The sequence below is a fragment of the Lonchura striata genome, chromosome 4, assembly GCF_050655825.1.
Source record: "Lonchura striata isolate lonStrDom1 chromosome 4, ASM5065582v1, whole genome shotgun sequence".
NCBI lineage: Eukaryota > Metazoa > Chordata > Aves > Passeriformes > Estrildidae > Lonchura > Lonchura striata.
Window position 1 is genome coordinate 39,837,509 of NC_140706.1, and position 14,053 is coordinate 39,851,561.

General features: G+C 32.8%; 1 protein-coding gene across 5 annotated transcripts in view; it reads left to right on the forward strand.

Annotated features, from left to right (window-relative positions):
• FSTL5 (follistatin like 5) overlaps nt 1-14,053 on the forward strand; it is a 375,292-nt gene that overhangs the window by 245,339 nt on the left and 115,900 nt on the right. For all 5 annotated transcript variants that reach the window (XM_085578843.1, XM_085578845.1, XM_077782912.2 and 2 more), the window contains 2 exons: nt 4,081-4,277; nt 12,090-12,210. In XM_085578843.1, the coding sequence (XP_085434969.1) occupies nt 4,081-4,277; nt 12,090-12,210 (318 nt within the window). The remainder of the gene's footprint in view (nt 1-4,080; nt 4,278-12,089; nt 12,211-14,053) is intronic.

The following is a 14,053-nucleotide window of genomic DNA, read 5'->3' on the forward strand; positions in this document are numbered from 1 at the left end:
AGATAATTAGTTAATTTTGTGATAATTTTTTCTTTTACAAATTAAGCATGACTAATTGTCAAACAGAATTTCTTTTTCTGTTATAGGCAGATACAACTATTCAATACTGCCTAGAAGGACAATAGGACTCAAAATATAACTTTGAGCTGTTTCCTAGGTAACACAGATACAGCTACAAAACTGTTGCACTGAATGGAAGGAAACTCCAAATGTTTCAATTTTTCTACTATTTTTGAATTTGAATTCATTAAACCCTAGGAATATCACTACATCAGAAGGTGCAAGACATGGAACTGGAGACCTGCACTTAGATTCCATTGTGTTTGTTCTGTCACTTGTGGGTTTCTGCACATCTGCTGTGATTGCAGAGACAATGTCAGAAAACTTGTGAAATAAATCATAGCAGAATTTTTTTATTTAGGTATCTTTTTAAAATTTGTTTGTTTGTTTATTTTTTGACAAAAACTCTTGTGTAGTAAAACTGGTCCTTTCCATGAATGAATGGAACAAAAAAGGAAATGTTCTGTTTTCTTTTTCTATTATTACTTTCTAGGATTTTTTCAGAAAATAACTATTTATTGTTGTAGGAATTCTAGTTCAAAAATGAAAGAAAAAAGAACTAAAAAATGGAATTAAATTAGTAAATTAATTACCCTTTCATGTATGTAGCTAATTATATGGAATTTAGTAGGCCTTTTTGGAAGTAATATAATTGTAGTGTATTCCCAGTAGTTTGTCTTTCTCAATTTTGTTAAGCATAAATTACTTTTCCTCACTATAAAGGTTGACAGACTTAATCCCCATTTACCATCCATGTGTCATTGAGACTACTATTTCACAACTAATGCTTACTAAAATAGAACATAAATAAAACAACTGAGTTTTTCTCTGTGCTACTACTCCAGCCTGGAGGAAGTCTCCTGTAAACAGAGCCTCATTCCTGTAATTTAAACATCAGCTTCACATTTCCTTAAATATTGCAGTAATAGGCAATCATGACAATGAGATAAGAGAGCAATTTAATAATGAAATTGTGCCATATTCACTAGGAGTCTCTCATTGTTTCCTTGTGATTCCCTTATCTGTCAGTAATGTCCATCCATCATGTTTGTCCTTAAATTCCAGATGTTTGTGTAAAGACTACTTTCAATTATGTATTAAATGAAAAGGTTTAAATGCAGTGTGGAAACCTGATTTTCTGTGGAAACCTGGTTTACCACAACTGTAATTAGCTAAAGTCATAAACTGACAGTTCATTTCTCACTGACTTAAAGTGCATTGCTAAAATTCATAGTAATATTTATAAGGTGGGTGTTAGATCAAAATATATCTAATATAGTACTTCTAACAGATTGTTTTTCTTAATTTGTGAGTGAAATTTTTCTACAGGAAGTACCCAAACTTCTGTCACTAGCACTCTCTCAGATTATTTTGTATTAGGCAGCATTAATGGTTTATATTAAAAAATGATATAAATACTTTTTTCCTCTTGTAAAATGTATAAACAGTTTATAAACATGCAATATTTAAGTGCTCTTATATGACTATTATACTTGCTATGGAAGTTTGTGCTATGCAAGGAGAAGTAGAAATGTCATGGAAAAGATGTTTTCTGAATTCTCTCTCTGAACAGTTCTTGTGACAGAATACATTAGTTAATTTTTCCTTAAGTTTTAGATGAAAAGTTAATGCCTAAAGTACATAAAAATGTCTTTCCTGGACTGTGATCAAACTTCCTTTACAACTTTTTTTCCATAAATTTTATTTGGAGTTAAAAGTAGGAAACACAACTAATTATTGCAATGATTTCTATGATCATGTGATACATAAATTTAATTGTTTTTCCTCCAAATTTGCATGACATGTAAAATCACTCATGGAAATATTTGTGCAATTTGTGCATAAGTTGTCCAGAATTTATAATTAAATAATCTTCAATATTCAAATGAACATTAGCATCTTTATTGCCTTGGTAGAGATGAAAACCGCTCTTCAATTCTTGGTCAGTCATTAAAGTGAGAGACATGGTTCTGTGCTTGAAGGAAAAAAAAAATCATAAGTGCAAGTTTCTCTTTTAAACCAGACATGAAGCAACTTGTCAATGCTACTGTGACAAATCCTTGATTTAACAGATATTATTAGACAAACTAACTCTTTGACTATCTTCTGTATCTGTAAATAGCCCTTTGCAGTTTTAAACTTGCAGAATGAGACTGATCATTTTAGAGGCTAAAATCTCAATGTGGTAGCTAGTTTTGATAGCCATCCACTAACAAATAGAGTTTCTTTTCCCTGCTATCCCTGCATCCCTGCCATGAGTGTAGGCAAAATGGTGTTAGTTATCACCTTCAGCCAGACTGTATTTTCAAAGGCACGACAGCCAGAAAAGTTTTGTGGGGGAGACAAAGATGGTACTTGTTTTCTGGCCCAGCCTCTTGGAGTTTGCCCAAATGAATTATAGAGTATGTTCAAGTTAAGTGCTCTTTTCCCTCCCCACCACCTGGAGCCTGCATCCCTTCAGATGGCAAGGTTTGCTCACTGCAGCTTCAGAATGCCTGAGGAATAAACATGTTTCCCTACTGAGTCTTTCTGCATTAGACCCCTGAAAAGCAGTCATGCAGAACTCAACTCTTAGAAATTGTATGGCCTCAATCTTCATGCCCCTGGCAGATGAGGACAAATCTGCAAATACTATGCATAGCTTAGGCTGCTGTCAGTTAAATACAACTTGGGTCTGTCTATTTCTGTTATTTAAATAGCGACATAACAGTTGGTGGCTTTTAGAGAAACCAAAACAAAAAAGGCTACAGTGGTTTTGATTCCAAAAAGCAGTTTTTAATTTTAATTTTTAACATAAATCCTTCTCTTCTAGATCTGAGTCTTTCTAGGATAGTGAGAAGCATTTAGGAATGTTTTCCCTCTCTGCTTTTGTAATGGCTATGAAGATGTTTACAGTGTCACCATAACAATGCACATACCATTAAATATACCAAAATAATTAATTCCAGTCCCATACATTTAAATTAGATGTTTCTTAGAAGATCCACTAGCAAAAAAACCACTGCCTATGCAGTTTCCATGAGGTAAATAGTTGTTTCTCATAAATCCTTGTATCTTCAGAATAGTGAGTAAAAAGGAGATTGCAAAATACCTTTCTTTGCAAATCAGTATATTGCTCTAGTCTTTAAGTCACTACTTGAAGTTAAGTATTGGCTAACTGCAAATATACATCTGCAACAAATACCTGGTGTTATGCCAGTACATATTTACATGTATCATCTTATAAAAAACCCTTTCAAAATCCTAAGATTATTTTAATTAAAACCCCTTAATTTAAACCCTATCTTAATTTAACTCCTTTAAACTGTTTCTCTATACAGTTTAAAACATGCAGCAACTGACATAAGAGAACATCAGGCATGCATTGTTTTGTGCTTTGGTTTAAAAAAAGTACTGACTGTATGCAGGGCATTTCTGTAACATTTTCCACTTTATAGAAATGAAAGGAGTAAATCAGGTCTTGTCAAAGATTTCCTTTGGCAATCCCACTTTTTCTTGTTCAAATAAGCTTGCTACATCCAATAAATGAAAAGGTAGAGATACTTATGAGCACTCAAGAGTAATTTCTTCTTTCTGAAGTCAAATATTATTATGAAATATATAGCATATATTTTTCTATCATATTTGTAGAGTTTTTTTGCATACGTTGCATTTCAACATTCATATGAAAAGCTTTACCAAAGGTAAAACTTTAATAAATCTTCAGATGCATGTTTATCGAATGATAAATTTAAAAAGTACGGGCTTGGAAACTGACAACAGTTTCCTTAGTGTCTATAAAAAGAAAACATTGTCTAAGAAAATACCTAGAACTGCAATACTTTGTTTTAGTTTTAGTTTGAAGTGCAGACAAGGGAATGGTATGGATCAAACTACTACGGAATTAATTTCTTATGTCTTAAAACAACCTTGTTTGTAGTGATACATGCTTTTTCATGTTTTTGTTTTGTTTCTTTACCTTTAAGTTTTTAATAAGAAATCAAGTTCCAAATAATCTTCTTTTGTGTATTTTCTTTTCAGGGGATAAATGCAAACCTACAGAATATACTGAAGTGAAAAATATGTTACTAGATCTACAAAACCAGAGATACATTGCACAATCAAAAGATAAATCTGTTGGTGAGAAAATGGCGTTAACGAAACTTCTTATAGATCAAATGTTCAATTATTTTGATTCAGACAACAGTGGACTTGTGGATACTAACGAGTTATCTCAGGTAAGGTTTACTTTTTGTTTCTCTTAGCACAGTGACTATTCAGATGTCTTTTTCAGGATCTGTACATTTAGAAAATGTGAGTCTCAGATGGAAAACTTCATTTGAGGATTTTTGAATGGCTAAATTATTCAGAAATTCTGTCATGATTATTTAGAAATTTGAATACAATGCTTTAAAATATACTGTAATGTGTTAGACCACTCTAGGCTGCTGTGACCATGAGTTGTTTTATTATGCATGGCATACTAGCATCAAGTCCAAGTGTATAGATGTAGAAGCTGAAAATACTTAAAATAATGAGGTAAATACTAAAGAAATATTACTGCTTTATCTTAGGGTTACAGAAGTACAGAAGAAATCTTGCAAAGAGAGTTCATGGTGGTCTCTAAATAACAAAATTTAACTAATTACAAATCTAAACCAGTAATTGCTGCTCTGATAGGCATAGCAGCACTAGCTTTAATCTACCTAAAAGGATTGATTCTATTAAAAAGTGTTGATGGGGCAAATGTACCTTGATTTACCAGACATTTGTGTTTGAGAAACCTAATCATGGCTAAACTGTATTAATGAGTCTAATACTAGGCAGCTGATTAAAATTTTAAAAAAATAGGATTTTTTAGATGTGAATGTTGAACATCATCCTGTTTTAAGTTCCATGGCAGTGTTATGAAATATGGTAGAGTTATCATTTCCATACAGGTAGCTTTGAAAATTTTAGTAGCAGTTCCAAGGACCAGAGGGGGATTGTAAATATAGGTATCATGTCAACTACTAATACACTATTTCAAAAAATTAATTTAAAAATATTTTTTCTGTACTTTTCCAATATTGATTTTTCCTGCAGCTCTTAGAGTCTTTCAGAACTTCAACTTTTAAGGGCTTTCAATACCTGTGTATATCTTACAAATAATATCTATGACTATACTATATGAATAGATAACATAGATATTAATCATATACAGATTTGCAAACTCTATTTAATTCTTCTCTATTCAGTTACTACATGTATACTTTTCCTTTTTGTGTGTATGTGTTAAACACAGTTTTAAAATAATAAAAAAAATCTTCCATTATTGTGTTATCAAAGTTTCTATGCATACTTTTCCCAACATGCTTTTTTTTCTATAAAGAGGAATTTATAATGGCAGATGTAAAGTAGTTCTTTTTCACAAGTTTGGAAACAAGTCATCCTTAAACCCCAAATATGTGGGTTTTGGTTTTGCTAAAATTCATTGCAGAAACATCAAATTATTCAACTTGATGAATGTAAAGTAAATTCATTGTTAGTGTTTGCATTGTTATTGTATTGTTTGACAAGAGACTCAACCCCATGAATGACCCATGCTGGAGCAGTCAGTTCCGGAAGGACTGCTCCCTTTGGAAGGGATCGATGCTGGAGCAGTTCATGAGGAACTGCATCCCATGGGAAGGACTCATGTTGGAGCAGTTCATGGAGGACTGTCTCCTGTAGGATGGGAAGACAGAGGAGTTCTCCCTGTAAGGAGGAAGGAGTAGAAAAGAGATCATGGGATGAACTGTCTGCAGCCCCCATTCCCTGTCCCCGGCTCTGCTGCAGAGGGAGAATACAGAGAATATTGTCAGTGAAGTTAAGCCCCTTGGAGAAAAGGAGTTTTTAATATTTAGTTTTATTTCTCATTTATCTTGCTCTTGTCTGATTGGTATTGAATTCAGTTAATTTGTCCCCAGGCTGAGTCTGTGTTGCCCATGACAGTAATTGGTGAGTGATCATTCTCTCGCTTTATCTTGGCCCATGAAACTTTCATTATCCAGTCAGGGTCAACCATCCGCAGGGAGACATTACTGTACTCCTGAAAATGTTCTCAGCATTAGGAGAATTTTTCTCAGTTGTTCTCACAGTCAAAATTTTGAAATCTGCAGAGTTGTCATAAATAATAGCTCCTGTCTGCATTTTAAATGTAATCATATTAAGGGGATATGAAAAGCAACATACTTGCTGTAGAAAACAAGGAATCCTGAAGTTAATTTATGTCCACGTGAATATTGAATTTCAGTTTATAGTACATCTTAAATTTTACATCTCGTCAATCTTGCTGTGCAATCAGGCCCTTGGATTGCATTTATTATGTCATAGGTGTCCATATACCTAATGTAAAATTGAAATGAATCAGTTGGAGATTGGAAATGGTGACAGCAAAATTACAATTTTATTGATGTATTTTGGATCAAAAGTCATAAGGTTATTGAATTTGCATCTTGATGCAAGAGAAATATGTATTTTTCTCCCCAAAAAAAGTAAAAGAAGTGTTCTTCTTTAAAAAACCAATTTCAAATAGTAAGAAAAGTTTGGGGTTTTTTTGAAATTTTTTTGTTTGTTTGGTATAGTTTTTGTTTGGGTTTTTTTTTTGTAATTTTGTTTTATTTTGCTGGTTTGGTTTTTTTTTTTAATACTTCAAGAAAGATAGCAATACATTAAAAATCAGCAGACTTTTTTTTTCTACTGTTTGAACAATTCTGTCATCTGGGTATAGTATTTTTCATTGCTTTGTGCTCCAATACAGAATTGCAGCTAAAAAGAATTTTAACTCCTATACACTGTGTAGATGTAATAGGAAAGCAGTGGGGTTACATAGCTCCATGCAGGCTTAATGGATATTTTTTTCCAGCATAGATTCTTCTCTGCCTTGACTGCTTTAATCACTGTGTCTGACTCATTTAATGTTTAATTTCCAAATCCTGTATTGGCAAGTGAGATGTGGCTTAATTTTAAAAGGACTTCTGAATTTAACCTTTTGAACCACTCTCTTTTGAGAAGTAGGTACTAACCAGAGAGAGTATCTGTGTTTCCAAACTGAAAGCTGTGAAACAGGCAGGATTCTCATCATCTTCATAATCTCTGAGCAATGTATCTGCAAGGTGGTTCCTTGAAGGGTTTGGTTTGTTTTTAAACCACTTTGGCACATTTTAAATGGATCCAAAATAATGGAAGATAATTGAATCTTCAGGTTAGCTATGAATGTTCAGTTGTTAACAGACTTGTTTATCTATTTTATCTTATGCAAAACCAAACCAGAATTTACTAAAAAATTTTTTAATGAAATACCAGTGTTTCTATCACAGTAGACTGCTTGATTACTGTATATTGTTTTTGCTGTGTAAAAGAGGAAAAAGAGCAGAATGTTATGGGTAGGCATGGGAATACGTGTTCTTCCAGCTATGAATGCAGTTATTCTACTATGGTGGAACTGCTATTTTATAAACAGTAAGCCTTTTCTGGTTGCCATCAGGAAAGGTGCACAGGTTCTAAAAATATTTCATCTTGCTAAACAAAATTCAAGCTCCTTTTTGAAGGAAGAAGTGTGTAAAGTGAAATAATCTATAATTGATTAGAGATTTGTTTTTTAATTTATTTCTTACACTAATGAACTATGAAAGCAAAATTTTACAAAAAAGGGAAATGACATAGCAAGTTGAATGTATAATAATATTAATAACAATAATAATAATAAAAATAAATTTTCTTCTTCCTTTCCTTCCTTTCAATGATCAGTTTTTAGTTTCAAAGAAAGAATTTTGCATTCTTATTTATTAACTGAATCTGTAATTGCAAATACCTGCATGTATTTCTTTTACTTACCAGCTTAATGTAGGACAAATGGAAACTCATTTCATTTCTGTAAAAACTCATCCTTACTTCTGCAAAAACAAAGCTATTTTGTTTTTATTTCTGTATTAATGATAATACTTTTGCACTTTATGCCAGCAGATACTTCATGGGACTTGTTTGCAGAGGCACAACTTATATAAATTGCATCTCTCTGTCAGACTTTGTTTCTTAAACTGGTCAAAATACTTAGGTGGACCCTGGAATTTAAATTTTTACCTTCATGACTTCTGATTTTTGCATCTAATCAGTGCTGTCATTAAGAGTTACTTGGAGAACTTGGAACTCAGAGGAGGGATGATGGGTCTATCTCCTCTTTGTGTTTTTAATCAACTTTGATTTTGACTACATGTTACATAGGTAGAAGAAAAATTTGTATGAGTTATAGTTCTATTTATTTTCTGCCATTAATTATGGACATATTATTTAGCTTGCATTATCTATTTTTACATTAATCTAGGAAAAAACTAAACATGTGCTATATTCAATTCCAGGTTCAAAATAAATATAAGAACCCTACATGAAACTTTAAAATTGTGGGAAATTAAGACTCTCTTAGTGAGTAGTAGTGAGATGAAGCTCACAAACACTGTGATTGTCATACAAACTCTAGCATCTGGATCCTATGTGCTTATGATTTTATCAAGTAGCAGGATTTCCCATTATATTCTTGCAGGCTGTGAAGGAAGCAGGAGCCAGCTTCATTTTTTGAGAAGATTCAGGGACTAACTGGAAGTGGGCACAATGGTGCAAGACTTTGTTTGCACTTGTTTTATCGTGGTTAAGTCCAGACCCACAGTCTAAAAGTGGTGGTGGTTCCAGGTTTAGTTCTGAGGTATAGAATTTTATCTGGCCTATCTGTGTGGCCCTAATACCTCTTCTGGTTTTAAACTGTGAGCTAGACATCTATAGCATTATATTTGCAGATACCTAAGGACACATTTATATCCTCCATGTCAGAATAGGTCTTTCCTCTGCTAAGTGCAGAATTGGAAAGGCAGGGAAATGTGCCTCTCATTGGAGGAAGTTCCCAATTGGAACTAATTGGGAAATTACTTTGCAGAAAGGCATCTCATATCTGAGCTGATTTAACTTGATTAGTTTGGGATAGTATTGAGGTAATACCTTTAAATGAAATTGAGCACATGCCTTTGTAGGCCACTAGGTGTGGGTTTAGTAGTTTTGGTATCCCTTTGTTCAGGGATCTCTGCATCATTCTGTGATGCACAAGTCCTGTATCTTTACATATATCAAAGGTATACACTACTATAAATAGAGGATTGTGTTGCTGCCCTACAGAACTTGGTGGTAAAGTATAAGAATATTGATTTAACTAGATGAATGGAAGCTGAAGCAAGGCATAATTTACCAGCCTTTATTATCAATTTGGTTTCATAATTAATAAATTATTTTAATTTATAGAAATTTATACTGCTGGGGAAGATGGTGGAACAAGTAATGGAACCCCCCTTATGCAGTCAGAATTAATTTGGAGCACAGTTCTGGTGTTTGATGTACTTGGTGTTCTACCAAGCACTGAGTGGCACTGTTGTGATGAAATACTTGCTTTTAGGGAAGATGAATGCACATTAACTGACTGACAATGTTTGATTTAAAGGACAGGGTTTTTTTTGTAATTGTATTTATGTAGCATTTTCCTTGGGGAAGTCCATAAAGATCATTAATCACAGGCAAGCAAAAAACCACAGACTGGTAACACTTCAGGTAAGGTGCACTAATGAAGGATATGTTATGTTATTTGTGGTCAAGTTTCATAATATCTGCAGATTTTTCATTTTAACTGTCAGAAATCAGATTAAAAGGAATGAAACAATCTATTCTGATGTGCAGTGTGAAATTTGTAATCAGATTACTTTTCTCAGTCTTCTAAAATTTGGAGTTGTACAGACTACATTTCTGAGAGGCTCTGAACTGAGGTAACAGTATTTCATAGGAAATAGATAATTGTGTGCTATATCTTTTAGAAATTTAATATGTTCCAGAAAATGCAAATCCTTTCTCCATGTTTCAAAGAGTATTTAATTATGATGGATAAATTTAATTTTTTGGGAAAGACATATTAAATTTGAAAATGTAGGTAAGTTTCTAAGTTTTCAGTATTTATGGGGTTTCACAATGAACCATGAACAGTTTTGCTGTATATTTTGCATTTAGCCAGTTTATAATATTAAAAGTAAATGCTTCAGTGTCTTTATGCAACTTAAAACTAAAGATTGTGGGCATAAATATTTGCTAACATTCTCTGGTATGAATTTTCAACGTAAAACTAGAAATAAAATAATCTATATTTGACTGGTATGGCATAATCAACAAGCAACAATAAAATTGTGCTGAGAATCTTAATCCGGCCTTTATAGTAAGTATTTTGTATTATTTACTATTTTGTAAGGCCTGTAAGCAGGCCTTAATCAACCTTTGTAGTAAGTATTTTGTTTCTAGTTTGTGACTTGCTAAAAATCTTGCCAATTTTTCTTCTGCCTTTACTATAAAGCCAAGTGTTTTGGGGATTTAAAAAGGTTTTCTTCAACCTTTTTCTTCAACCTATTCATCCTTATTTGTACAGTTGAAGATAGTGAAAGCATTAAAAACAATGAAAGGAACAATGAGAGGAACAATGCTTTTCATACTGAATGTTCGTGGCCTTGAAATTTCAGTGATTGCTAAAGTTTCCAATACACAGCATTACATATTTAGTTCTTCTTGTATAACTATAATGAGTTTAGAGTTACTAATTTTTCTCAGATTACACTTCTGTCTTTTATGTTCCAGCTGCAAGATCTACACATTTTCATATTTTCTTAATTCACTTTAATGTGAACTCAATAAAAAGGCTTTTAAAGGATGGGAAGTAGTTAGCACTAATATTCAGGTAGCATAGTATGTATTTTTAATTGATAATAGCAAAAGATGGTTTTGTAGTGATTTTTCTTATCTTTGTAAATGGTTTTCATACTCTCTAAGGCACTAAAAAGGTAATTATCCTTTATAATGCTTTTGTATTATTATGTAGAAGATGACTTCTGGTAGCATAAAATGTTTGTGTCTTTTCCTCTAATGCTCCTGTTGTTCCCCATTATTCTTTTGGTTATTTTGTGTTTACATTAATAGTAACTGGACAAATTCCTTTGCAGAACAACTGAAACACAAAAGCCCCTGTATCACTTATTTTTCAGAAGATATTCTCTGTTGATACAAATATAATAATGGTTTTGCAATTATCATAGGAGACTGATAAAGGGTTGGAAGAGTAATTATTTTACCTAGGAATTAGCTGCAGTTATATTTTTTCTGTGCCTAATATAAAACTGTAAATTGTGCAATATTGCAACAAAAAGTTGCACAGTTTTGCTTCTTTCAGTTATGTGGTAGTACTTCTAATAAATGCCCCATGTAATATGACAATTCTAGATCCCTCTGAGCATCCTAAAAATTTCTCAGCTGGAATCTAAGTAGATGTCTATGACATACACAGATCTAAAACAAAATGGTGCATATATTAAAGAACATTTCTCTGTTCATTTGAGTTAAAAATCTAACAGCTATTAATTTTGATCTATTTGCAAATGATATGTGTCTCCACTGAGAAACAGGAGCCTTTTCAGGTCAGCTACTTGTATAACAGTTGCTGGTAAGGTAATAGGCTTGTCAAAAGCCTGTAAGAACTTGATACAATTAGTAGGGTAGTAAGAGTTTATATTAGCTAGTTTTGGAAGTGTCTGCATTTGGTTTCTGTATGTTAGAAATTAGAGTAAAAAGACATTTTGCCATTTATACTTGGGAAATTAATATTTTAGGTATATTTCAATGTTTCTTAATCACCATTCCTGTACATTTAAAGTAAAATCAGCTTTAAAACTCCCAGTGTCTTTATAATGCTTCAGTCTCTCTCCATTATATATATATATGCTGTGCATATTCTAAAAAACTTTTGTGTAATTTCAGAGAGTCTATCCTAAAGGTATTAACTTTAAAAAGTGTAATAAATAATTACAAAGTAACTGAAAATCCCTGACTTTACACAGTTGCAGTTCATTGCCCCACAGCAATCTTAAAATTATCTATTAAATGATTATTAGAAACAATTAATTATACCAGAGAACTCAAAGAGCTCAAATGTAATTTCATGGTTATAATTTTCTTGTCAGGTAATAAAACGGGATGAGCTTGGCAAGGAACGGTCTGACTGCTCTGTGTTTGATTTGCTGAAATATGATGATTATAACAGTGACAAGCACTTAGATCTAGAAGAATTCTACAGAGCTTTTCGTAAGTACCAAGACTAGCCTCTTCCTTGAGTCGTATTTTCTCTTTCTTCCTTTGTTTTTCGAAATGGTGGTTTTTGATTTTCAAAGCCTGAATTGTTTGGATGCTGTACTTGAATTAGTGCAATTTAATAGTCATGAAACAGCAGAAAACTTTTTAGCAGAAATCAATGATGCCCAGTAGCTTCCTGATTTATGAAGGATTTTGGTAATGGAGAATTCATGGATAATCTTTCTTGATGCCAACATACATTGATTAAGTCTGTGCTGTGTACAAGTGGCAAGTAATGTCAATGGAACCAAAATATCTCCCCACACCCTCTGTTTATGAGTGCTGATAAGAGCATTTTTGACAAACCCAGCAACAAAAATAACACTTCTCTTAGGTGCCTTTTGGCCTCACAGGACTCAAAAGGAGATAAAGATTTGTGGTGTAGTTTTGCAAGGTATTTGTTCTCTAGATGCCAAAGGAGTCTCTGTAGTACAAACTGACAACTTGACCAAATCACTGGGTTAGCAGGCAGAAGAAAGATTTTAAGAGCTTTTAAACGTATGTTAAAGGTAATATCCATATATTTTGTTATATCCAGATAAGAACTGACGATTTTTCACTCTTGTCTACCTCAGATTCAAGATGCAATCTTGAAATCTGACTTCAATTTAAAGGCTGTTGCTCCAAACAGAGTAACAAGGCAGCGCAGAAGATCAAGTTTGTCCTGAATTCTTTTTATAATTATTTATCATATGTTGACAAGTCCATTTATGTATCGTTATTTTGAAAAATTGCACACTGTTGCTTTAGTCTTCTTGTAGTTTATCTTTGGGCAGATGAGCACTCAGCCACTTTAGGTGATTTCAAATGAAAAAGGGATAAAAAACTGCTTAGTTTTAAACTATAGTCAGTTGATATTAGAAAAAAATAGATGCATGGAAAACAAAAAGAATAAACATGAAATGAATAATCAAGACAGACTGCCTGAAAGTATCTCAGTTTTACCATTGAATTAGATTTTTATTTCTCTGGAAGTCTTTCAGAAAGTATGATTTTGTGGTGCAGCTTAGCTGAACAAATGACTGCTCCTAAAAATAACTTGATCCTGCTTCTGGAGGTTATCTGACTGGCTTTCTTGCAGTGTCCTAGCAGTCACAGTCTCTCCTCTGAGTCACTTACTAAGTCAGCAGAAAAATATTCACCCTTCATGTCCCACCACAATCCTGTTGTGTGACCTGAATTGATTAAGTGAAGGGTCATACCATAACTCATGCAAAAGAAGTGTGAGCAGAGCCAAGAAATAAGGTGGAGGAATAAAATGAGAGCTCTTAGGACATTGTGATGGTGAGGTAAATTAATTCATCTGCAGCAGCAAAACACTAGAAGATCCATTATTTTGTTTTTTAAAGGTTGTGGTACAAGTTTGGCTTACAAAAATATATGGAATTATATAGCATCTACAGAAACACAAACATTAACTATGATTATATGGCTAGATGTTGTACTTCTAGATCATGATTAAGTGTATAGATGTAGAAATTATTACAGAAGCCTTTATCATAAGCAGCAATACAAGAAGGTTAAAGACGTTTAAGGCATTAGCATGATTTTTGCAAACCGTATAAATAGAAGCATAACATTGTTCTTCGAAATAAGACTTTGATATGTCTCTGAGGGACTATTTTGTATAGTTGTAAAACTCCAGACATAAGAATAGCTTTTCATTATGTATTTTTAATGGACTTTTGAATAATGAAAATAATTTCCATATGGTATGTTAAGCATTGCCTTAATATGAATGTTAATGAAAACATTAGATTATATAAGATTAGGAATAATTTAGGTTTCTTTGTTG